This window comes from Rhinoraja longicauda, chromosome 6, assembly GCF_053455715.1.
Source record: "Rhinoraja longicauda isolate Sanriku21f chromosome 6, sRhiLon1.1, whole genome shotgun sequence".
Lineage (NCBI taxonomy): Eukaryota > Metazoa > Chordata > Chondrichthyes > Rajiformes > Arhynchobatidae > Rhinoraja > Rhinoraja longicauda.
In genome coordinates, this window is record NC_135958.1 from 13395351 (window position 1) to 13422765 (window position 27415).

Genomic DNA, 27415 nt, shown 5'->3' on the forward strand with positions numbered 1-27415 from the left:
GAGGAAGGACATTCTTACTATTGAGGGAGTGCAGCATGGGTTCACTAGGTTAATTCCCGGAATGGCGGGACTGTCGTATGTTGAAAGACTGGAGCGACTGGGCTTGTATACACTCGAATTTAGAAGGATGAATGGGGATCTTATTGAAACATATAAGATTATTAAGGGATTGGACACGCTAGAGGCAGGAAACATGTTCCCAATGTTGGGGGAGTCCAGAACCAGGGGCCACAGTTTAACAATAAGTGGTAGGCCATTTAGAACGGAGATGAGGAAAAACTTTTTCACGCAGAGAGTTGTAAATCTGTGGAATTCTCTGCCTCAGAAGGCAGTGGGGGCCAATTCTCTGGATGCTTTCAAGAGAGAGTTAGATAGAGCTCTTAATGATAGCGGAGTCAGGGGGTATGAGGAGAGGGCAGGAACGGGGTACTGATTGTGGATGATCAGCCATGATCACATTGAATGGTGGTGCTGGCTCGAAGGGCCAAATAGCCTATTGCACCTATTGCCTATTGTCTAAATCTGAGAAAAAGGAATAGGTGACGTGTCAGTTCGAACCCCAACAGAACCTCAGCCCAATCTGGACAGAATGTCACACCAAAATCAGAAACATGCAGCAGGCAATAAAAATCAGGGACTTTTATTTGCAATTCATTACCATCACAGATTATTTTAGTTTAGAGATTCCACAGTGTGGAAACAGAGCCCCTTCGGCCCACCAAGACAGCGCCAATACCTGTACACCATTCGACGTTACCCCTGTCCCGCATCCTGCACACTAGGAGCAATTTATGGAAGCCAATTAACCCACAAACCTGCACGTCTTTGGAATGTGGGTGGAAACCGGAGCACCCAGAGAAAACCCACGCAGTCACAATGTACAAACTCCATACAGACAGCACCCGTAGTCATGATCAAACCCGGGTCACTGTGACACAGTGACTCTACCGCTGTGCCACTCTAGTTCCTGGGGATGTTGCCAAGTACTTTTAACTCTATCTTCTTCGGTTATTCCGTTACAGAACTTTATTATCCTTTAGGACCGAGATGAGAAAGCTTTTTTTTCACACAGAGAGTGGTGAAGGTAGTTTTTTTTTCACACAGAGAGTGGTGAAGGTACCACAGAAGGTAGTTGAGCCCAGTTCATTGGCTATGTTTAAGAGGGAGTTAGATGTGGCCCTTGTGGCTAAAGGGATCAGGGGGTATGGAGAGAAGGCAGGTACAGGATACTGAGTTGGATGATCAGCCATGATCATATTGAATGGCGGTGCAGGCTCGAAGGGCCGAATGGCCTACTCCTGCACCTATTTTCTATGTTTCTATGTTTTGTACTGCAATCTTGCTCTGTCCTGCACTTTTCATTGTATTTGTTATATTTATCACGACTTTATGTATGATGGTTGCTCCGTGAGCTTCATGGAAGTGAAGAAATTCACTGTATCTTGGTATCTCTAACAAACAAAAAAATATCTGAATCCAAACCAGGTCACTCCTATACTCGAGCCGAACAGGGCATCACCAATACTGCAGCAGGAGAGGGGAACAAATTATGTTCGTGTGTGTACGTGTTCAGTTAACATTTAGTTAAAGCTGAAACACAAAGCCTCCATCTCATTTTTTTGTGTGAAAACTATATATAAATTTACTGCAGATGGAATCAATGAAAACAGGCAAAAGGGTGAAGTCCATGGATAGGTATTAACCACGACCTACTAACCACAGTTATGTCAACATCGTAAATCCTTGCCTGGAGTGTTCAGTTTAAGCACGGAAACTGGGTAAAACCCAAGAGCACAAGATTCATGGCTGGAAAATGTGGAGAGGTTAATAATCGGGGTTGAGGAATCAAACGCAGTGGTTAGAGAAAACATGCAAGTTTTTTTTTTTTTGTTGGCAACCGGAGTTTTGAAGAAAGACGGGCTAATTTATTAACCCTAGCCACAGTGAAAGAAAAGCAAAAATGTTGCACGGACTGGAATATGCAATGAAAAGAGTTGCTGGACTCACTCAGCGAGCAGCCTCGCTCGGTTCTGCAGAGAGTCAAAAGGAATTAATGCTTCAGGCTGATCGGAATCGGCACTGACAGCCACAACCCATCCACACATTCAAGAGTCAAGAGTGTTTTATTGTCAAATGTCCCAGATAGGACAATGACATTCTTACTTGCAGCAGCACAACAGAATGTAAACATAGTACACCGTAAACAATATAATAAATGAGAAAAAAAGTTCACCACACACACACACACACACACACACGTACACATAAAAACAAAACAGACAACAGTGCAATAATAGTCTATGTAGTTCAGAGCTTATTAGCGCGGCCTGCAACCACAACAGCCTGACTGCGGGAGAAGACGGCAGGAGAAGGGAAAGACATTGTGGCCTTCCATCACAGTGAGGAGAGGACTGGAGGAGACTCACTGTGATGGATGTTTCTTTGATGGATGTTTCTTTTTTTGTGTGTTTTTGGGGTTGTGTAATTTTAATGCCTATTTAATGCTTTTCTTGTTGGACTGTGGGTGACTGAATTTCGTCCAATATTGGATGACAAATAAAGCTATCTTGAATCTTGAATCTTGAATCAGAGGCCTAATGGCTGTCGGGAAGAAACTGTTCCTGAACCTGGATGTTACCGTTTTCAGGCTCCTGTACTTCTTCCCTAAGGCAGGGGTGAAATGAGTGTGTAGCCATGGTGTGGTTTGCATCTCTTTATTTTTGGATTACAGGCTTTCCACCTCCCCCTCCCCCCCCCCCCCCCCCCCCATTTTCACAGGCTATCTTGGGTCAATCTTGTCCACTAAATTGGAAATTACTCAAAAAGTTCATCATCCATATAACCATAGTATTATATTGAATGGCATCAAGGACTGATAAAGGAGAGAGAGGAAAGTGAGACAGGGAGAAAGCCAAAGGTTGAAGTCCATCAACAGGCGTTAACTACCACCTACTAAGTACAGTTATGCCAACATAATAAACCCCTGACAGAAATGAATGGTGTCTATTCCATTCAATGGAATGCCCCAGGACTGTTGAATTTAACACAATGGGGGGTCGATCGTGTGTAAGGGTGTTCGTCAGTCTAGTGCAACCCAAGGGCCAGGCACTGGACAAAAGCCTCTGTAACCACACTCACTGGACCACTGGAAACATTCAAGCATGTGGCAACAAGGGACTATCAGAGATAAGCTGCTTTGACCCGTGTCAATTTTGACACCGGTCACCACCTCTGAGCGGAGCTCAGTGACACCTGCAGCAGATAGCAAGCAGGCTCAGAGAGTTGGACGTGTAACAGGCCCATCACATAGATCACAGCTGTCACACCCGTGGAAGGAACAGCATGGTCAGGCAGCGAGAAGCATAGAGTCCAACCACCTAGTGGACAGAAGGTCGATACAAAACGCTCCCTTTACCTCCACCTCCAACTTAAAACCAGTGAGATTAAGAGGATGTGTGTAAAAAGGACCTACAGATGCTGGCTTACACCAAAGGATAGACACAAAATGCTGGAGTAACTCAGCGGGACAGGCAGCATCTCTGGAGAAAAAGAAATAGGTCGCCTTTCGGGTCGAGACCTTTCTTCAGACTGTGTGTCCAGAGTTTGGACTGAGGGACTCTCAGTTTGAAGAAGCGTCTAAGCCCGAAATCTTAAAGAAACATATAAAATTCTTAAAGGATTGAACAGGCTAGATGCAGGAAAAATGTTCCCGATGTTGGGGGAGTCCAGAACCAGGGCTCACAGTTTAAGAATAAGGGGTAGACCATCTAGGACTGAGATGAGGAAAAGCTTTTTCACCCAGAGTGTTGTGAATCTGTGGAATTCTGTGCCACAGAAGGCACTGTTGGCCAATTCCCTGGATGTTTTCAAAAGAGACTTAGATATAGCTTTTAGGGCTAACGGAATCAAGGGCTATGGTGAGAAAGCAGGAATGGGGTACTGATTTTGGATGATCAGCCATGATCATATTGAATGGCGGTGCTGGCTCGACGGGCTGAATGGCCTACTCCTGCACCTTCTTTCTATGTTTCTGCTTCTATGTGGTCCTGTTTCTATTTCTATGAAACGTCAACTTTTTTCTTGTTTTCGTTTCTTGTTTTCTTTTCGCCTTCTCGAAACGTTCCTATTCTCCGGAGATGCTGCCTGACCCGCTGAGTTACCCCAGCATTTAGTGTCCGTCTTCAAGATACAGAGGATGCTGGCAGAGGGAGAACACGCCATCTGATACTTATTGCTGTGCACCTGCTATGACTTCGCTACAGTTAGTTAAATCTAATGTGTGTGAGAGAGAAAAACAGCCCAGACATTACAAGGTTATTGCTCAACACAAACAGTGTTTTTTCCAAATTTGTTTTCTTTTCAATGCACACTCGACACATTTGTTCAGCCTCTGTGGACCAGAGTCAAGGTTATGAAATACTCAGCACATGTAACTAGAAACGCCTTGCCAAATTTGATTTCACTCCCACTCAATTGCTATTAAACACAAACTCCTTCAAATTGCAGGATGAATGTGCTTGGAGATGAACATGTGCAAATGTCATGGGACATCTGCAAGTGACTGCTGGATACGGCACTCAAGATGCGAGACGTCAGGATGTTTTAACTTTAGCTTAGAGATCCAGCGCGGAAACAGGCCCTTCGGCCCACCGGGTCTGCGCCGACCAGCATATTAACACTATCCTACACACACTCGGGAAAATTTTCACATTTACCAAGCCAATTTACCTACCTACCTGTACGTCTTTGGAATGTGGGAGGAAACCGAAGATCTCGGAGAAAACCTATGCAGGTCACGGGGAGAGCGTACAAAGAGCGTACAAACTCCGTACAGACGGCACCCGTAGTCGGGATCAAACCCTGGTCTCCGGGACTGCATGTGCTGTAAGGCAGCAACTCTACCTCTGCGCCATCGTGGACAATGCCAAATGATACTTTCATATTTACTCTATTGATTTCCCTGCTACTCTGACAAAGGTTCTCCCTCCCCCAGGCCATTCCAATGGGCCCATTAAGTCCATCATGCTGATAATGGCAGCAAGAATAATTTCTCCTCAGACACTCATCAACTACAAAAGACGTGGGCTGCCTAAACAGTTCAAATTTCCTCCATGAAAGTAATTGGGCTTAGGAGGCCCAGAAAAAAAGAGAGGGAAGCACTACAAAACATGAGCTGTAAATTTAGAAACAAAGAACTTCAGGTGCTGGTTAATACACGAAAGGGCACAAAGTGCTGGAGTAACTCAACAGGTCCTGTAGCAACATGGATAGGTACCATTTCGCAAGAAACTGCAGAGAATTCTGGAGATGGCCCAGACCATCAAGCAAACCAACCTCCCTTCCATTGACTCCATGTACACTTCACGCTGCCTAACAGCATAATCAAGGACGAATTTCGCCCTGGCCACTCCCTCTTCTCCCCTCTCCCATTGGGCAAAAAGGTATAGAAGTGTGAAAAAGCACACCTCTAGATTCAGAGACAGTTTCTTCCCAGCCGTCATCAGGCAGCTGAGCCATCCCATCACCAGCTAAACAGCAGTCCTGACCTCCCAACTACATCATTGGAAGCCCTCAGTCTATCTTTAATCGGACTTTACCATGACTTTACCGGACTTCCCTTTATCCTGTATCTGTATACTGTGGACAGCTTGATTGTAATAATTTCTAGTGTTTCAGCTGAATGGATAACACGCAATGAAAAAGCTTTCATTGTACCTCAGTACACGTGACAATAAACTTAACTAAAACTAAACCAAACTATGTTCTCCACAGACGCTGCCTGACTCGCTGAGTTACTGTGGGTCATGTGTCCTTTTGAGCTACGTATACCATACCTGCACTTTAAGATATCTTGCTTAGACATTGACAATAACAAATGGATTCAGTTCTTCGTGATACTCATTGAAAGATAGCAACCTTGCTGCGTCTAACACCCAAATATACTTGTTTTTCGAAGTTTAACCATCTGCGAAACACATTGTAAAGTGGCACATGTTTGAAGGAGCAATAACCCTGAAAATAATCCAGTCACACCGCCCAGTGTGGCTTACCTTCAGAGCATTCATAGCTCAGACTCTGGTGGTACGATTGAGATCTGTAATGTCACAAGTCGTTAACGACTCCACTGGAGTAGCTGATTATTTCTGACAAGTGTAATGATGAATCATTGCACGTAATTTGATGCAAATAACAATGAATATTTACCAACCTGACAATCCCGATTTTACTGATGCAACTTGTTCGAAATGCTGGATGTTCATTAGTTAAGCCACAGGAGCAGAATTAGGCCATTCGGCCCATCAAATCTACTCCACCATTCAATCATGGCTGATCGGTCTTACCCTCTCAACCCCATTCTCCTGCCTTCTCCCCATAACCCCCAAACTAATCAAGAATCTATCAATCTCCGCCTTAGTAATATCAATTGACTTGGCCTCCACAGCCTTCTGTGGTAGTGAATTCCACAGATTCATCACCCTCTGACTAAAGAAATTCCTTCTCGTCTCCTTTCTAAAAGGAACGTCCTTTTATTTTGATGTGTGGCCTCTGGTCCTAGACTCTCCCACTAGTGGAAACATCCTCTCCACTAGAGAGAGAGAGAGAGATGCTCCTCTCCCCCTCCTGCACCAATAGCAGGAGCTTCTTTGGTTCTCCATGGCAGGGAAGGAAGGAATAGACAATAGACAATAGGTGCAGGAGTAGGCCATTCAGCCCTTCGAGCCAGCACCGCCATTCAATGCGATCATGGCTGATCACTCTCAATCAGTACCCCGTTCCTGCCTTCTCCCCATACCCCCTCACTCCGCTATCCTTAAGAGCTCTATCCAGCTCTCTCTTGAAAGCATCCAACGAACTGGCCTCCACTGCCTTCTGAGGCAGAGAATTCCACACCTTCACCACTCTCTGACTGAAAAAGTTCTTCCTCATCTCCGTTCTAAATGGCCTACCCCTTATTCTTAAACTGTGGCCCCTTGTTCTGGACTCCCCCAACATTGGGAACATGTTTCCTGCCTCTAATGTGTCCAATCCCCTAATTATCTTATCTGTTTCAATAAGATCCCCCCTCATCCTTCATCAAATAGCACAACTGTGGAAATGAAACACGAACTAAAACAGAACATGTTGTAAATATGGTTAAACAAAGATAAGGGAATAAGCCAGGTGGAAAGTGCCTTAGTTCACCCGGTAGTTAAAAATAACATCTGGTTGATCATTTTTAATGTTTTTTTTCAAAAGCATTGCATCAGGTGTCAACCACACCCAGTGTGCAGCCTCAATGCAGTTTGCAGAGTGAGGGAGGGGATTGCCCAAACCCTGAATCACCTCTGTGCTGAGGTACCGCAGTAACGTTGTATATTGATCATGAAACAAGTTCTTTCTCTCAGTTAGAGATTAGAAGGATGAGGGGATACCTCATGGAAACTTACCGAATAGTGAAAGGCCTGGATAGAGTGGATGCGGAGAGGATGTTTCCACTAGTGGGACAGTCCAGGACCAGAGAGCACAGCTTCAGAATAAAAGGACGCACGTCAGAAAGGAGATGAGGAGGAATCTCTATAGTCAGAGGGTGGTTAATCTGTGGAATTCATTGGCTGTGGAGGCCAAGTCAATGGGTATTTTAAAGTGGAGATTGACAGATTCATGATTAGTAAGGGTGTCAGGAGTTATGGGGAGAAGGCAAGGGAATAGGGATGAGAGGGAAAGAAAGATCAGCCATGATCCAATGGCAGTGTAGACTCGAACGGGCCGAATGGGCCTACTTCTGCTCCTATGACTTATGAGGTTTTGAACTCTTTCCTCCCAGACCAGTAGAATCAAGCAGTCACACAGCATGTAATCAGGCCCTTCAGCCCACTGAGTCCGTGCTGACTGTCATGCATCCACTTGGGCTAATCCCATGTTGTTCTCCCCACATTGCCATCATCTCTCTCACTGCTCATCAACAGACCAACAGGCAGTTTGCCGTGGCCAATAATCCACATTGGTTTAGGATGTGTGCGGAAACTGAATACCTTGCGGGGCGAGCGGTGCGTGGGGTGGGGGTGGGGGGAGGGGGGGGGGGGGTGGGGGAAGAAGCCATGCGGTCACAGAGAGAATGTGCATCAGAGATCAGGATCAAACCTTAATAAACTTCTGAATGAAATACACTGATCAGCCAGTATCCATGAATAGAAGAGACTTAGGCCACCCAATACAACACCAATTGAAAGATATAATATTTTTTACCATCAAATCTCACCTTAAAATTTCCCAGTGTATCTCACTTTTGATTCATAAAAATTGCGTATGGAGATATTGTGCATAACAACCCCTTTTAATGGATGGGAGTGATTGGTTTTAGGATGGGCATTGATTATAGTGCAGTGGGCAGTTTAGCATCTGATTTGTTCAGAAGTGCAGTCAAAAGTAGTGAAATGAGGCTTAACGAAACGCTGTTGCAAACAAATAATACAGTGAATCAGCCGACAAACTGCCTTATCGAAATCCTTACTGAGTCTGAAGAAGGGTCTCGATCCGAAACGTCACCTATTCCATTTCACCAGAGATGCTGCCTGACCCGCTGAGTTACTCCGGCATTTTGTGTCTATCTTATTGAAATCCTATCATTAATCTGAAAGTGAGGGTTACCGAGAACATCCAAACAAAAACGTCCCTCTTTTTGCAATCTTCACAACAGAGAAGTGAAGAGACAGAGAGGGAATCACTTCCCATGATAAATGTGGGAAATTAACCCGAAATGAACTGCACTCTCCCCATTTCAGCTCCCCCTTGTCTTTCTGTCTGTTACGGCAGAACCAATTCCCCCTGGCACACAGTCGCCAGAAGCCCAATACTATTTCCAGCCATGAGCCGGCTTGATTCTGAAGAAGGGTCTCGACCTGAAACGTCACCCATTCCTTCTCTCCGGAGATGCTGCCTGACCCGCTGAGTAACTCCAGCTTTTTGTGATACCTTCGATTGGTACCAGCATCTGCAGTTATTTTCCTATCTTAACTTGTTGCCTTCCTATTTGGAACTGGGCCTAGGAGCGAGGGCGGAGCTGCCTACAGCATTATTCCAATCAGGAACAACCTGCCAACTTCCCTCTGAGGTCATAAGGAACATGCAGAGGGCCGCCGTAGTTCAACCAGAACATTTCAACTGTGGTTCCCACGCCCGGCGCCCGGCGCCCTTCCTCATCTTGCCCAGCCCACTTTGGAGAGTTGAGCAGCCCTCTGCCTCTCCCTGTCCTTCTGCCTTCAACGGAAATCCAAGTGTGAATTCATTCCCAAACCATGGCACACACGGTCTCCCAAGGGCTGGTCTTAGTGCAACATCAGTGCCCTGTGAACCAGCACAGCACGCTAACCATTTACAATCTAACTGCATTGAACGGGAGACATCTTCTGCTCTGGGCTCATCCAGAATTTACAGTCCCGACACACCTATCTGCTCCAAATGCTTAACACTAATATTTAAGCTCCACTCTCGCCTATTCCCACTACATGAAAGTACAAGAAACAGGAGCCCATTTGGCCCATCAAGTCGGTTCCATCGTTGATCAAGATCATGGCTGACCTTCTGCCTCATACCATGTAGTTTAGTTTATTACCATCACATGTACCGAGGTGCAATGAAAAGCTTTTTTGTTGCGTGCTATCCAGTCAGCGAAAAGACCATAGATAATTACAGCCATGCCAGACACCTACCCATTTTTATATCCTGTACACTAGGGACAATCTATAATTTTACCGAAGCCGATTAACCTACATCTTTGGAGTGTGGGAGGAAACCGGAGCACCCGGAGAAAACCTATGCAGTCACAGTGAGAATGTACAAACTCCATACAGACAGCACCCATAGTCAGGATCGAACCGGGTCTTTGATGCTGCAAGGCAGCAACTCTACCGCTGCGCCACCTTGTTTGCGTTTCTGTTTGAGTAAGTGCAATGACGGAGACTTCTGGCGTGAAGAGTTACAATCAGTGAAGAAACCTCTTATCGCCTCAGCTGTTAACAATCTACTCCTCGTGATGAAACGAAGCCCTGGTTCTGGGCTCTGCAGCCAGCGGAAGAGTTATCGCCACTGTCGAAATTTTGTACGTTTCCCTCGTACAGCAAACCTGCCATGCCCTGGAACCAGCCCGGTGAATTGTTGCCACATGCCCTGTGTGACAAGTATATCTGTACTTTAGGCAAGGTGATTAAACCTGTACACAAAGCTACTACACAAAGCTGCAGGTGTGGTCTCCTCTATCAACACGTCACTCTGTTTCTTCCTTCCCGAGCTTCCTTGTAAATGCATCCATTATATTTATTTCAGCTATCCTCTTCGATAGCAAGTTTCATACTCCAACCACTACCGGGTTACAACAGTGAAAACACCTCTTTTTTTTAAAAAAATGATGATGATACGTTATTGTCACATGTACCAAAGTACACAAGAGTGGCCACAAAGCCACCGACAAAGTTACAGAACGTAATCTTTAAAGTAATGGTGATCCCTCCTTCATCCCCACCCTGGGTCCCCTTTGTCCTCAGTGCCCCCCCCCCCCAACACCAGGTCCCCTTTGTTCTCAGTGCCCCCCCCCACCACACCAGGTCCCCTTTGTTCTCAGTGCTCCCCCCCCTCCCCCACGCCAGGTCCCCTTTGTTCTCAGTGCCCTCCCCCCCACTCCAGGTCCCCTTTGTTCTCAGTGCCCCCCCCCCCCACACCAGGTCCCCTTTGTTCTCAGTGCCCCCCCCCCCCCCCACTCCAGGTCCCCTTTGTTCTCAGTGCCCCCCCCCCCCCCCCACTCCAGGTCCCCTTTGTTCTCAGTGCTCCCCCCCCCTCCCCCACGCCAGGTCCCCTTTGTTCTCAGTGCCCCCCCCCCCACACCAGGTCCCCTTTGTTCTCAGTGCCCCCCCCCCCACTCCAGGTCCCCTTTGTTCTCAGTGCTCCCCCCCCTCCCCCACGCCAGGTCCCCTTTGTTCTCTGTCGTCGTCGTCCCCCACACCAGGTCCCCTTTGTTCTCAGTGCCCCCCTCCCCCACGCCAGGTCCCCTTTGTCCTCAGTGCCCCCCCCCCATGCCAGGTCCCCTTTGTTCTCTGTCCCCCCCCCCCCCCCCATGCCAGGTCCCCTTTCTTCTCAGTGGCCCCCCCATGCCAGGTCCCCATTGTCCTCAGTGCCCCCCCCCCACACCAGGTCCCCTTTGTCCTCAGTGCCCCCGCCCCTCACGCCAGGTCCCCATTGTCCTCAGTGCCCCCCCCCCCATGCCAGGTTCCCTTTGTTCTCAATGCCCCCCCCCCCTCACGCCAGGTCCCCATTGTCCTCAGTGCCCCCCCCATGCCAGGTCCCCATTGTCCTCAGTGCCCCCCCCCCACACCAGGTCCCCTTTGTCCTCAGTGCTCCCCCCCATCGTGCCAGGCTCTCGTTATTCTTGACCGCACCCAACTCATTGGCTGCAGATCACTCTATGACATACGATAGGATAGAAAATACATGAAACATGAAATTAAACTGACGAGTGGAAAGGATTGGGGATGTGCAAAGGCTGTGGGGGGGGGGGGGGGTGGTGGTGGGAGAAAGGAGTCAGTCTACCCACGACAGAAGGGGGAGGAGTTGTACAATTTGGTCATCACAGGGATGAAGGATCTCCTGTGGCGTTCTGTGAAACATCTTGGTGGAACCAGTCTGTTGCTGAAGGTGCTCCTCATGTTGACCAGTGTTTCATGGAGGGGGTGAGCTGTATTGTCCAAGTTTGCTAAAAAACTATACACATGCAAGATACTCAGAAGCAAACTTGCAACATGGGGAGCCATTCAAACCTAGGACGAGAGAGAGACAGGGTTGCAATGACATTTCACTGAGTGGGTTACGAGTGGTGTGATTATTAAGGCATTTTGCATGTGAGGTATGACTGACATGTAACCACACTGCAGCTACGGTCCACGCTGTGACCACCCAGACCACAGTTGTTTACGTCCTGGTTATATTGTGGAAATGCCACTCAGAATTCCAGAGAGTTGAATTCCACTCGAGCTAACTCTACCCATCTCACTGACCAACACAGCACGCACAGTTGGCTGCTTTAATGGCTGTGATGGCCAAAAGTTCTTTTTTTTTTAGACTTTAGAGACACAGCGCGAAAACAGGCCCTTTGACCCACGAAAGTCCGCGCCGACCAGCGATCACCCCGTACACTAGGGACAATTTTACAACTTATCGAAGCCAATTAACCTACAAACTTTTACGTCTTTGCAGCGCGAGAGGAAACAGGAGCACTCGGAGGAAACCCACGCAGTCACAGAGAGAACGTTGAAACACCATACAGACAGCACCCATAGTCAGGATTGGACCGGGACTCTGGCGTTATAAGGCATCAACTCTACCGCTGCACGACTGTGATGCACGCAGTGAACGAGAAGAAGTCAGGATAACATTCGATTTTTAATTTTCGAAGTCATACTACACTGGGATGTTTATACACAGCGTGCACTGGAAGCAGACTATTCGTGGAAAGGTTCCACGGTCAGGAAATGGGAACCTCTGATGCAATTGTGGTAGTGGAAGAATGGGGAAGGAAGAAGCCAAAAGCCAAAAGACAACTGGCCTCCCCAGTGCGGCTTGGCCAAGATCGGGAAACAACCAGAAAATCTGGGACATTAAACCTGAACGTTTGCATTGAGTCTCTTCGGCATGCTGTGAGATTATAGGCATCCTTTTAAAGTTGCAAAGAAATAGGCTCAGTAATGAGTTATCACCAATGAGAATGCTGCCTGCTTCAGTTTCATTTGCAAGAAGGAACTGTAGATGCTGGTTTACACCGATGATAGACACAAAATGCAGGAGTAACTCAGCGGGTCAAGAGAAAAGGAATAGATGACATTTCGGGTCGAGACCCTTCATCAGACAATGATGATGGGTCTCGACCCGAAACGTCACTGATTCCGTCTCCCCAGAAATGCTGCCTGACCCACTGAGTTACTCCTACATTTTGTGTCTGTTTCTGTTTTATATTTACCAAGGAGAATTACATCGTTATGTATTTCAAGTTGCATCAAGACAAAACAAAAATACCGAAGGTGGGTAATGATAAAGCCTTTACACCTTCGAAGATAGTAAAGCATTCGGAAAGGAGACAACAATTTTCTTAACAAAGATAATATATTCTATCATGTAGGAAGGAACTGCAGATGCTGGTTTTAAACCGAAGATAGACACAAAATACTAGAGTAATTCAGCGGGACAGGCTGCATCTCTGGATAGAAGGAGTGGGCGACGTTTCGGGTCGAGACCCTTCTTTGAGTCCGAGTTACTCCAGCATTTTGTGTCTATAATATATTTTATTGTCAGGATATCAGTGCTTACCACAGAGAGATGGTTGTACACTGGCATTTCTAAATTAGATGCCAATTAAAAAAAAACAAGAAAGAGATTCAGCTGTTTTTTTAGCAGATAGGATTGAAAATTCCACCTGATTAGTTTGTTCACTGGTAATCATTTCTGTAAAAGGATGGAGATCACAATGGAGTGGTTTCAAGAAGTAATTGTACTGTAAAATATCTGTGCTTCTAAAGAGAAAGTCACCAGGGACTTGTTACTTTTGTAAATCAGGCCTCATCACCATCAGTTTAACTTGTTTAGTACACAAGTATCCCTTGATTAAGAAAACAAATATCCCTTGATTAAGAAATTATCCCATGAAGTGGAACTTTCCTGTCCTATCAATGCTGCTTCTCTACAAATAAGGGACATGCTTGCTGAATAATACCGAGCTGCTGGTCACCTTGTACATCAGAGTGATCTTCAGCTTAAATTAGTAAAACCTCCCAATGCACTTGACAGAAGCATAATCAGGCAAAATAAATGGCACCATGCCAAGAAGTTTAAACGTCAAGGCAAGTGAGCAGAAGCACTGTCAAGGAGATGGTTATCAAGGGACGTCTTAGAGCAGGAGAGGGGTAGATGTGGATGGAGTTCCAGAGCCTTGAGCCCACACTGCTGAAGACCGATACACCAAAGGCAAACACACACATCTCAGTCTGGAGCAATGCACACCTCTCAGGGGGTTGTCGGCATTACAGAGACAGAGAGAGACTGGAGGCATTTAAACACAAGGACTGGGCCTTCAGGTCTTACAGTTTAGTTATCTTTAGAGATGCAGTGTGGAAACAGGCCCTTCGGCCCACCGAGTCCTCATCGTCCACCAGAACTATCCTTGCACACTAGGACAATTTATAATCTTTACCGAAGCCAATTAACCTACAAACCTCTACGTCTTTGGAGTGTGGGAGGAAACCGGAGCACCCGGGGAAAACCCACGCGGTCACGGGGGAGAATGTACAAACACAGAACGGGAGGGAGTGCAGCTCGGAGAGCACTGGGGCGATGGACTTGCGAGACTTGGCATGAGTCAAGGTGCAGGCAGCAGGGCTCTGAATGGATTGCAGGCGATGCATGTGCTACCATAGATTAGAGCCAATCACTAGAAAGGGATGCAAATGCAAATGCACTGTGCAGCTACAGCAAGAAGCAAAGTAAAATTCCCCACCCTCTCCCACAGACAAGAGCGTTTGCATAAATTGTCTCCAGTGACGCACTACTGTCAACTTGCTTTAATATGGGCCTCTATCAAACTCAAGCCCTCATTTACCTTACTGCTCAATCAGCTCCATGATAAACCTGATGCAGGTAATGTCGACTACACATTTTAGTGTAATCTCTTCTGACAGGATGCCAAAGTGAATCAGCTTTAAGCCCAATCACACGTCTATCTAAAGATTAATCAGCTGCTAATCTTATAAATTTCAGTATATAAATATCTGTTTTTGAAAGGTTGTGCAATACTTTACTTCACTTACATTTTATAGTACCTCTGCCGGTTCAGGCAAACTTGGAACACAATGGTATCAAAGAAACAAGTTATAGGAGCAGAATTAGGCCATTTGGCCCATCAAGTCTCCGCCATTCACTCATTGCTAATTTATCTTTCCCTCTCAATCCCATTCTCCTGCCTTCTCCCCATATGCCCTGACCACTATACTAATCAAATAGGATAGGTTCTGATAATGATTGCATTATCTTTCTACCGCACCCACCCCATCGCTAAGAATGCTTAACCTTCCTGTTCGACCCACAGTCAAGAAGCTATATGCAGCTCATCAGAAGTTTAGCCACATTTTAAGGTATCTAAGTTTAGTTTCGTTTAGAGATTCAGTGCAGAATTAGGCCCTTCTGCCCGCTGGGTCCACTATCCTACACACACTAGGGCACTAGGGACCATTTTTACATTTACCAAGCCAATTAACCTACAAACCTATAATTCTTTTAAGTGTGGGAGGAAACCGAAGATCTCAGAGAAAACCCACACAGGTCACGGGGAGAACGTGCAAACTCCGTGCAGACAGCACCCATAGTCAGGATCGAACCCGGGTCTCAGGCGCTGCGTTCGCTGTACGGCAGCAACTCTACCACGGTGCCCGGTTTATATGGGGAGAAATTGTTTCCATCTGCAATGGATTTACTGCGATTTCCCCAGAATAATTCAGATGGCCCCATGTGTCTAAACAGCCCAGCCGACAGAAACACAGGGCCACAGCAGATTAGATAAGTTTAGTTTATTATTGGCAAGTGTACAAAGATACAGTGAAAAGCTTTTGTTTGAGTGCTTTGGTTTGTATTGCCCAGTGCTATTCAGCGTTTTGTTTTGATCCATTATTCAAGACGTCACAATTAATAGCTTCCTGCTTCTGGCCCCAAGCAGCATTATTCCCAGTGACAGGTATAAAATGGGCAGCTCCACATTTTTAAATGTATCCCAACTTCAAATTATCAAGTCACGTCAAGTTTCACATGCACAAGAGCCGTGAGCTACAGATACAATGAAAATCGCCAAATGGATAGTTGTCCTACTAGTTCCACTGTTCACATCCATATATCCCTTCATTACCACCACATCTACAGCCAACATTGGACCATTGTAGGCTCCACCTTCCCTTGGTCATTGGTACCGGCTCTGATTTGTTCCGAACCTTTTCATACCTCTAGTTTCCCCTCTCTCCTGACTCTCAATCTGAAGAAAGGGTCTCCACCTGAATCACCCATTCCTTTTCTCCAGAAATGCTGCCTGGCCTGCTGAGTTATTCCAGCGCTTTGTGTCTATCTTCAGAGATACTTTGAATTACTCACACAGTTAATCTACAGCCTTTCTGCGAGAATGGTGTGTTTCAGGTGCAGGGGTTTGCACAACTTGGCTGTATTTCATCTTCTCTCTCCCCCCTCTCACACACACACACACACTCTCTCTCTCTCTCTCTCTCTCTCTCTCTCTCTCTCTCTCTCTCCTGCCCTCCCCCCACCTCTCTCTCTCTCCCGCCCCCCTCATCCTCTCTCTCTCCCCCGCCCCCCTTATCCTCTCTCTCTCCCCTGCCCCCCTCATCCTCTCTCTCTCCTCCCATCCTCTCTCTCCCCCTCTCTCTCTCCCCCTCTCCTCTCTCCCCCTCTTCTCTCTCCCCCTCTTCTCTCTCCCCCTCTTCTCTCTCCCCCTCTTCTCTCTCCCCCTCTTCTCTCTCCCCCTCTTCTCTCTCCCCCTCTTCTCTCTCCCCCTCTTCTCTCTCCCCCTCTCTCTCTCCCCCTCTTCTCTCTCCCCCTCTTCTCTCCCCCCCTCTTCTCTCTCCCCATCTTCTCTCTCCCCATCTTCTCTCTCCCACCCCCTTATCTTCTCTCTCCCCCTCCCTCCCTCCTCATTTCCCCCCCACATACACACACAGACGCGCGATTACAGAAATATTTGGCCGGGTTTGTTAGCAGAGGCGCTCGGCGTAACTGGAGCAGATTTTAAAGATACTCCAGCTGTTGGTGAGGGGGTTTGGCGAATGGAATGACAGACCACTAACGTTATATCCCTGTTACTGTTGTGCTGAAGCGATGCATTTACACGTTAATAGGCCCCGCTGGTGTCAATAAATGAACCCTTCAAATACGTTTCAGGACGATTATATTCCTGAAGTGGGTGTGTGTGTGGGGGTGGGGGGTGGGGGGCTGGGGGTGTGTGTGGGTGGGGGGGTGGGTGTGGGTGGGGGGGTGGGTGTGGGTGGGGGGGGTGGGTGGGGGGGGGGGGGAGATCCGTTCAGTTACGAAACAATAGTGAATGAGAAGACACAACATTGCTTGAGTTTCACCTCAAGGTCAACAGGCCCACTGAACGATGTTTAAAACTGAAAACCACACTCGCAGGCGGTTAACTGGTTAAAAATTTGATTCACAGAAAAAAAAGGCTTTGCATTCATATTTTCAGATTGCAATGGGTCTGATTTCCCCGCCTCCTACAAGGCGTTGCTTATGAACTCGTCGGGCCAATGGAGACTGCGTGGAGTTCTTTCTGCTGCTCTCTCTGGGGTACACTGTGACCAGTGGCCACTGTGGGCAATGACTGTGCAGACACGCAGTGCACCTCAGCAGTTTATCCATTTACAGGAGTAGAATTGGGCCATTCGGCCCATTAAGTCTACACCACCATTCAATCATGTCTCTCTCTCTCTCTCAACCCCATTCTCCTGCCTTCTCCCCATAACCCCAGACACCCTTACTAATCAAGAACCTGTCAATCTCCACCTCATTGACTTGGCCTCCGCGGCCGTCTGCGGCAATCAATTCCACAGATTCGCCACCCTCTGACTAAAGAAATTCCTCCCCATCTCCTGTCTAAAGGCACGTCCTTTTATTCTGAGGCTGTGGCCTCTGGTCCAAGACTTTCCCCACTAGTGGAAGCATTCTCTCCACATTCACTCTATCCAGGCCTTTCACTATGGGCAAGTTTCAATGAGGTTCCCCTTCATCCTTCTAAACTCCAGCCCCGGTGCCGTCAAAGGCTCTACATGTGTTAACCCAATCATTCCTGGGATCTCTCTGGTAAACCTCCTCTGGACCCTCTCCAGCGCCTGTACACCCTTCCACAGATGCCTGACCAGTGCCGACAAAGGCTCTACATGTGTTAACCCAATCATTCCTGGGATCTCTCTGGTAAACCTCCTCTGGACCCTCTCCAGCGCCTGTACACCCTTCCACAGATGCCTGACCAGTGCTGTCAAAGGCTCTACATGTGTTAACCCAATCATTCCTGGGATCTCTCTGGTAAACCTCCTCTGGACCCTCTCCAGCGCCTGTACACCCTTCCACAGATGCCTGACCAGTGCTGTCAAAGGCTCTACATGTGTTAACCCAATCATCCCCAACATACATATCGCAGGGTCTCCTTGTGTCTGAACTAAACTTACAATTCTGTTCCAAACTTTCCTCCGCCCACAATAAATGGCTGAGACTTGTCTCTCTGGATGGGAATGAGGAAGAGAGGGCTCGGGGCGAGCACTTACTTACCCACGGCAGGGGCATCGTATTCATCCCCCAGAAGGATCTCCGGGGCAGAGTAGGCCAGCGAGCCGCAGCTGGTCGTCAGCATCTTGCCGGGTTGGAAGCGGTTGCTGAAGCCGAAGTCGGTCAGCTTGACCACCCCTTGCTCCTTGAAGAAGACCACGTTCTCAGGCTTGAGGTCGCGGTGGACCACATGCAGCTTGTGGCAGTAGGAGATGGCGTGCACGATCTGGGCGAAGTAGACCTTGGCCTGTCCCTCCGACAGCCCCCTGTCATGTTTCATGATGTAGTCGAACATGTCCCCGCCGTCGCCCAGCTCCAGGATCAGGTAGAGCTTGGTCTGGGTGTCGATCACCTCGTACAGCCTGACCACGTTGGGGTGTTGCACTAACTTCATGCATCGTACCTCCTGCAGTAGATGGCCTGTGGCGGACTTGTCCAGCTTGGTTTTGTCAATGACTTTCACCGCTACCTTCTCCCCCGTGAATACGTGGCGGGCTAATCTCACCACGGCGTAGTGGCCCTTGCCCAGGGTCTTGTCCAGGTCGTACAGGCCGGCTATCTTGCCTTCACAGCAGTGCCCCTTTGCTCCAGCCATGGTCGCTGATGTGATGCTTCTGTCCGCTCACACCGCAGCGGGAGACGCTTTCAACGGGCAGCGAGTTCCACGACCTACCGAGAGGTAACAGTACCACCGGTTACACCTCCACCCAGCCAACACCAACACCAACACGTCCCAAACACTCAGCAGCGACTAGCTCACCTCCTCAGATGCTGCCTGACCCGCTGAGTCTTTCCAGCATTTTAAAATCCCCAATAAAGACATCTTTAGAAACAAGGAACTGTAGATGCTGCTTTACCAATGTGAGGGACCTTCAAGGAGATGCCCTGCGATTTAACTTCTTTAAATCCCAGCCGGTCCTCGCTTTAAATCTTTGTCGACCCACCCCGCCCCCTTGAACACGGCGCCGCCGCACCAACCCCAAAATAAACAACTTTATTAGTGACTGCGTTTGAGAAACTGAAACGGGGGGATCGCGAAAGGCATTGGACGTGTTAGAGGCGAGTGGAGCACTCAGTGGGCAGACTGGCTGACCGGTACAACTTTAAACTGGGGCTGTTAACATCGCAGCGGCGAGGCGAGAGGATCAGCGAAGCGCTTGAAAGTCAATCTTCAACTTACCTGCAGTGCGGTGATGTCCGCGACCTGCGACTGTGTGTGTGTGTGTATCTGTGTGTGTATCTGTGTGTGTTGGTGTGTGTGTGTGTGTGTGTGTGTGTGTATCTGTGTGTGTGTGTGTGTGTGTGTGTGTATCTGTGTGTGTATCTGTGTGTGTGTGTGTGTGTGTGTTGGCCTGTGTGTGTGTGTGTGTGTGTGTGTGTGTGTGTGTTGGTGTGTGTGTGTGTGTGTGTGTGGGTATCGGTGTGTGTGTGTGTGTGTGTGTGTGTGTGTGTGTGTGTATCTGTGTATCGGTGTGTGTGTGTGTGTGTGTGTATCGGTGTGTGTGTGTATCGGTGTGTGTGTGTGTATCGGTGTGTGTGTGTGTGTGTATCGGTGTGTGTGTGTGTGTGTATCGGTGTGTGTGTGTATCTGTGTGTTGGTGTGTGTGTGTGTGTGTTACCTTCTCCACCGGCAGCGAGCAGGGTTTCTCAGCTGCCGCATTCGCCGGGCAGTTTGTTCGCCGGACAGTCACCCCGAGCTCCTTGTAGCCACGAGTTTAGATGGTTTAGATAGAGGCGCGGATCCGGCTCACTCTCTGCACAGACAGACACAGAGAGGGAGAGAGAGAGAGAGAGAGAGAGAGAGCTCTCTCTCTCGCTTGCTAGCTCGCTCGCTCTCTATACGGCTCCTCGCTCTCTATACGGCTCCTCGCTCTTGCTGCTTTGCGGAAATCCGAGCCCACATCTGCGTTCCCAATTGACGTCAATAACACTGACCACTAGCGACGGAGCAGGCAGTCTGTTCGCAGCCCGAGCGAGAGCAGAGCAGAGCAGAGCGTTGCTGCAAGGACACTCTCTCGGCGTCACATCTGCACAGGCAGCGCCGGCTAACAGGCAAGATCACCCACCCAGGCAGGCAGGCAGGCAGGCAGGCCTCGGCAACACCACCCCATCTCCCCGCTTTAGCAAAGCCCAGCGCCACCCACCTCCACACCAACCTTGAAAGTGTGTGCGTGTTAATCACAAGCGGAGACAACAACAACACACACAAGGTAGACACAAAAATGCTGGAGTAATTCAGCGGGACAGGCAGCATCTCTGGAGAGAAGGAATAGGTGACCCTTCTTTCGACCCACAACATAGAAACATAGGTGCAGGAGTAGGCCATTCGGCCCTTCGAGCCTGCACCGCCATTCAATATGATCATGGCTGATCATCCAGCTCAGTAACCTGTACCTGCCTTCTCGCCATACCCCCTGAACCCTCTAGCCACAAGGGCCACATCTAACTCCCTCTTAAATATAGCCAATGAACTGGCCTCAACTACCTTCTGTGGCAGAGAATTCCACAGATTCACCATTCTCTGTGTGAAAAAAAACGTTCTCATCTCGGTCCTAAAAGACTTCCCCCTTATCCTGAAACTGTGACCCCCTTGTTCTGGACTTCCCCAACATCGGGAACAATCTTCCTGCATCTAGCCTGTCCAACCCTTAAGAATTTTGTACGTTTCTATAAGATCCCCCCTCAATCCTCTAAATTCCAGCGAAATTCCATAACGTCACCTATTTTTTCTCCAGAGGGAGACGCAGCCTGACCCGCTGAGTTACTCCAGCATTTTGTGTCTATCTTTGGCGTAAACCGGCATCTGCAGTTCCTTCCTGCACGTTTTGACTGCAGGAGTAACTCAGCGGGCCGGGCTGCAGCCCTGGAGAACGTGAACGTTGGTCTGCCGCGACCTCCAGTCCATGTTCTCCACAGATGCTGCCTGAGCCGCTGAGTTATTCCAGCACTTTGCAAATGCACTGTGCAAATGGACTCCAGCAGTTCCTCGTGTCCTTTGCTCGTAAATCTATCGTCGATCCAAACTCTAGGCCAATTACCCCCGAACCTTTGCAAGAGCTCGAAAGAAAGACCTGTTTCAAGGACCTGTCACGGTAGCAATGGACCGAACGGCATCATAAGGTCGTAAGGAATAGGAGTAGAATTAGGCCATTGGGCCCATCAAATCTACTCCGCCATTCAATCATGGCTGATCTATATCTCCCTCCTAACCCCATTCTCCTGTCTTCTCCCCATAACCTCTGACATCTGTACTAATCAAGAATCCTTAAAAGAATGCCTTAAAAATATCCACTGACTTGACCTCTACAGCCTTCTGTGGCAGAGAATTCCACAGATTCACCACCCTCTGACTAAATAAATCTCTCCTCATCCCCAAAAGAACACCCTTTAATTCTGAGTCTATGGCCTCTAGTTCTAGACTCTCCCACTAATGGAAGCACCCTCTGGCTGTATCCATAAAGATGACAAGTAATTGGAATCTTCAAGAGACCACCTCCATTTGACTTTCAATTACCAATACCTTAGGGACTGGCCATTAAACAGACACTATTAACCCCAAAGATAGACGCAAAATGCTGGAGCATGCTGAACAAGATGCCCTATCAACTCTAGTCCCACCTGCCCCTGTTTGGCCAATATCTCCCCAAACCTATCCTATCATAATACTCGCCACCTGCTTCGACAGGCGAGCATCAAGCTTGATACTCTCCAAAACAAAGCAGCCCAACGGACAGACAACTTCGACTTTCCTTCCCTCCATGACTCCAAAGCCCACAGTGGCTACAGTGTGTACTAGTTGCTAAGTACAAATTGTCTTTCATCTTACGCTCCTCCAACAACAACGCTCAATCAACCCTCAGACCTCTGCACCAAGAACATTGGCCCTGTATCTCCAGAGATGCTGCCTGACCTGCTGAGTGTTTCTAGCATTCCCATTATTTATTTTGTGCCTCTGCAGATTTTTGCCTTGCAGTGAAAAGCCAAATCATTTGATTCACACTGTTTTATTCTGATGTAAACATTTTACAGACTTTTTTGAAAGTAAAATTTGAAACTGATTGAAAGATATACAGCATGGAAACTGGCCCCTCGGCCCACTGAGTCCACACTGACTGTCTGTTCACACAAGTTCTATGTTGTTATCCCATTTCCGCATCCCATCCCTACACATTAAGGGCAATTTACAGGGTCCAATTAATCTACAAACCTGCACGTCTTTGGGATGTGGGAGGGAACTGGAGCACCCTATGTGGTCACAGGGAGAATGTGCAAACTCTGCACACACAACACCCAAGGTCAGAATCGAACCTGTGTTCCTGATGCTTTGACAATAGACAATAGACAATAGGTGCAGGAGGAGGCCATTCGGCCCTTCGAGCCAGCACCACCATTCAATGTGATCATGGCTGATCATTTTGAGACAGTTTGAGACAGCAGCTCTACCAGCAACGTGATGAATGGGATATATTTGACCTGTTTCACTGGAAGTTTTTAGAAGGATGTATCTGATAACAACTCCTTGTTGAATTCTTCATTCTGTCACAGCAGCAAGAAGGATCCATCCATTTTCTTGGTCCATCACATTGGGCACTTTACACTATAACCTCAAAATCCCAATGGAGCTGTATTATCTGATAAAACGTAATTCGACGGTTAATGAATCTTCATTGCCTCCACTGGGTGGGTGGTTCAGCGAAAGACAATGGGGATAAGAGCGACCTGGAAATGGCATATTGTGACTGATCCATCGGAGGGAATTTCACCTTCACGTTAAACGGTGTGGCAGTTCCACATATTCTACACAGCTCACATCCCATACAGTAGTCCATAGAGCTCAGAGGGCCATCGGAACACAGCTACCAGACTTAGAGGGCATCTACAACACACGATGCCTCAGAAAAGCCACCAGCATCCACAAAGACTCTTCACACCCCTGCAACAGTCTGTTCGAACTCCTTCCATCGGGCAGACGATACAAGGCCTTCTACGCCCGCACCTCCAGACTCAGGAACAGCTTCATCCCCAGGGCCATAGCTGCTATGAACCGGTCCTGCTGAGCCGGATGGCCGCAACGCATAGATCAACTTGCACTTTACCCTGTCCAAAACTGTTACAACTGTTTCGTTGCGTTGGGTTGCTGCTGTCTAAATTACTTAAATTATTGCATCGTATGGGAGGCGCATTCCCAATCTCGTTGTACCCCTGGGTACAATGACAATAAAGATATATTGTATTGTATTGTATTGTATTGTAAGGTGGAAACAAATGAAGATGCCATTTTTTCGTCCTGGAGTCTTCGAAAAGACATTCCTATTTGCAAATTTAGATCTAATCAGGATCATGATTAACTTTAGCATCAACAGTGTTAAATTCCACCTGATTTGTGAACGGTTGAAAGAAAAGTCTCTCCGTTTCCACTGCTGTAAACATGTAAATGCATTAGGATGTGCCTGACAGGGGTTGTGTGTGTACCTATATATCTGTTCTGCATATTGTATGTGCATGCATGTGCATGTTCATGTGCACGTATCGGTCTGTACATGTGCACACGTGTGTGTGCATCAAGAGTCAACAGCCGAGTGTTTAATTGTTATACGTACCAAAAAAGAACAATGAAACTTTTACTTGCAGCAGCCCAAAGGGCAGCACGGTGTCGCAGCGGTAGAGTTGGTGCCTTACAGCGGCAGAAACCCGAGTAAACACATACAATTCTTAAGGGATTGGACGGACTAGATGCAGGAAAAATGTTCCCCATGTTGGGGGAGTCCAGAGGCAGGGGTCACAGTTTAAGAAAAAGGGGTAGGCCATTTAGCACTGAGATGAGGAAAAACGTTTTCAGCCAGAGAGTTGTGAATCTGTGGAATTCTCTGCCACAGAATTCAGTGGAGGCCAATTCTCTGAATGTATTCAAGAGAGAGTTAGATATAGCTCTTAGGGCTAAAGGAATCAAGGGATATGGGGAGCAAGCAGGAACAGGGTGCTGATTCTGGATGATCAGCCATGATCATATCGAATGGCGGTGCTGGCTCAAAGGGCCGAATGGCCTACTCCTGCACCTCTTTTCTACGTTTCTATGTTTCTATTTCTTCTCTCCAGAGATGCTGCCTGACCCGCTGAGTTACTCCAGCATTTTGATCCATCTTTGATTGAAACCAGCATCTGCTGTTCCTTCCCACCCTCTCTCTGGGTATTTTTGGTCTCTTTTGTAGTTCCACTCTTGTACATCAAGATTTTGGTGCAAATTGTCTACCATCCCCCATTAGTGCTGACATGGCTCTCTGAATGCTGATTTTCTACTATTCCTTGTTATTTCTCTGATAACGTTGCCAATGTTGGCCGCAAAATGAGTTGCGACTGGATTTAAATGGAGATGAAATGCAGCAGTGGTTAACAATAGTGCGCACATGAGCATCAGCCAAATATTGACAGCGCTTATTTTCTAAATTGTTCCCTCGGATCGAACGCACCGTGATTTTTCAGGAGAACACTAAGAAACACGATAGCATGAACTCTACCCCTGAAACACATCTCTGGGATCAATATTTCCAAATCAGCCCACGAAGGGAGTGCTTTTATTTATGTTCAGTCCACAGCACAATGTGTATGATTTGTTTATTAAATATGTTATTTAGATTTTGCTGCAAGGCTCTTGGTTTTTGTAAAAACAACAGTAATTGCCCATCTGGTAAAATTAGTTTTTATTCTTTGGTTAAATGGGTATGAATGAGCAGTATATATTTGCTCTTTTACCTTTAGGAAGATGAGGGTACAGAGGTATCTGCAAATCAAATGTCGTTTTCTGCTCTAAGTGCCCATTCCACTATTTCATGAAGTATCCGTTCTGACCTTCAGTCAGATATTTATATTCTCTACTATCATGGCTCCCTTGTAACTCTCTCTTCCCTCTTTCCTCTCAAGGCTATAACAGTTTGTTCCAAAATACAGTCCTGACATTTCTCTCTCTCCTCTCTTCTGATCTCTCTGGTATCCTCTATTATTGTTTGTTTACTTGTCTGTTTGTCCTTTTTATACATATACTAGATCAAGTGGACCCGTTGGGCCCAAACCTGCATTGGTGCAGCACCCTCTCCTCCCCCACTCCCCCCTCCTCTCTCCCCCCAACCCCCCCTCCGCCCTCTCCACTCCCTCACATCCCCTCCCACCCTCCTCCCCCTCCCACTCCCTCCTCCCCTCCCCCTTCCTCCTCCCCTCCCCTTCTCCCCCTCTGTCACTCCCTCCCTCTCCCCCACCCCCTCCCCCCTTCCCCTCCCCCCACTCCATCCCCCTCAAACCCCCTTATCCTCCCCCTACCTCCCCCCTCCCTCCCTCCCTCCCTCCCTCCTTACCCCTTCCTCCCTATGAGATAGATTTAAACTTTAAAATGCAAATAACTTTAAAAATATAACACCGATTTCATTGAAACTTCTTCCATTAGCACTAAAGGGATGATGGTGAGTAAGGTGGGCCTAAAATTGTCGTAGTATCGTGTACCATTTTGGCTGCAGTTCAGGAACAAACAAACATACGAGAGTTTTAGTATATATATATATACTTGGGTTATTAATGGTTTTACAGAGCACCATGTTTACTCATCTATTTTGCTGCTGCAAGTAATAATTTCATTGAAGGTAGACAAAAAATGCTGGAGTAGTTCAGTGGGCCAGGCAGCATCTCTGGAGAAAAGGAATAGGTGATGTTTCGGGTCGAGGCCCTTCCTCAGACTGAGAGTCAAGGGAGAGGGAAATTAGGGGTATGAAAAGGTACAGAACAAATCCGAGCCGGCACCGATGACCCAAGAAAGGTGGAGCCCACAATGGTTCATTGTTGGCTGTGAAAGAGGTGATGACAAAGGGGATGTGAACAGTGAAACTAGCAGCACGACTAGGGTGGGGAGAGGAATGGAGAGAGAGGGAATGTAAGGGTTCCATTATCAAGACATGTGGCAATAAATCACTCTTGACTCTTGTCTTTTCTGTGGCAGGAACAACAAATAGGTGCGTGCAGTTTGGTCTTCTAACTCCATTCCGTCATTCAGTAATGCTGTGGCTGATTGTTTTACCTCAAGTTCGGCTTCTTGTTCAGTGACCATGTCCCCTGATTGCATTAGGATCAAAACTTCTATCAACCAATGCACACGGTGACTCAGATACATAATGCAGATTTCCAAAGACTCACAACCCCCAGGGTAAAGAAATGTTTTCTCACCCTGGTGTTAAATGGCCAGCCATGCACAATGTTCCAGAGCTCAAGGCTGTATCTCTCATCTTAAATGGATGTTAGGAAATCACTGTACTTTGGCACAGGTCCACCATCGATTTTCCGGCACTCTTGGTTCCCGAACCTTTCTGGACTATCCGTTTAGCCGGACCGACAGAGGTCACGGCCTTCGAGAGGAGTCCAATGGTATCGGAATGGTCCGCCAAGGCTGCCGAGGAACTGGGAGACCGGCACGCAAAGTCGGCCTCGCAAATCGCCAATGGGAATGGGTCTGCCAGCCCTGGCTGGGCCGGAGTTCCAGACTTCTGCCACAGGAGGCAAATTCGACCCGCCAAGTGGCATGGAAGTCTAGATGAGGTTGAGATCAGCCGCCTCACCCGGCCTAAGCACCACATTTTCAGAGGGACTTCCGGGGGGGGGGGGGGGGGGGGGTGGATTTCAAGTGCGCTCTTGTAATTTTGTCCAGTTTAAAGGAGGCGCCTGATCGGTGGTGGACCTGTACTTACTTACCTAGCTCAAGTGATAGCAATGCAGAGCCAGTTGACAGTGATTTCAGGACTCCGAGAAAGGAGCATAAAATCTCATCTCCTGATGTAGTTGTGAGGGAGCACAGCCTTTTGGAGTTCTTTTCAATAATTGGTGAAGCCAAGGCCTGAGTAGCCAGCGTTGGACCGAGCAACACAGTGATGCAGCTCTTAACACTGCTGCACAACTCCAACAAACCAGGTTCAATCCTGACGTCGGGTGCTGTCTGTGTGGGGGACTCCATGTCCTCCCAGTGATCGCGTGGATTTCCCCAGGTGCTCTGGTTTCCGCTCACATCCCATATGTACTGGTAGGTTGATTAGGCACCAAACATTGCCCC

The 27415-nt window shown here is 47.7% G+C and overlaps 1 protein-coding gene across 1 annotated transcript in view; it reads right to left on the minus strand.

Annotated features, from left to right (window-relative positions):
* The window catches only part of snrkb (SNF related kinase b), a 125649-nt gene extending 105323 nt beyond the window's left edge, over positions 1–20326 (minus strand). Inside the window, exons 1-2 of the mRNA XM_078400484.1 lie at positions 19953–20326; positions 18337–19002 (exon numbers count right to left, since the gene is read on the minus strand). Of these exons, the coding sequence (XP_078256610.1) occupies positions 18337–18928 (592 nt within the window). The 5' untranslated portion in view covers positions 18929–19002; positions 19953–20326. The remainder of the gene's footprint in view (positions 1–18336; positions 19003–19952) is intronic.
* Between the last annotated feature and the right edge of the window lie 7089 nt (positions 20327–27415).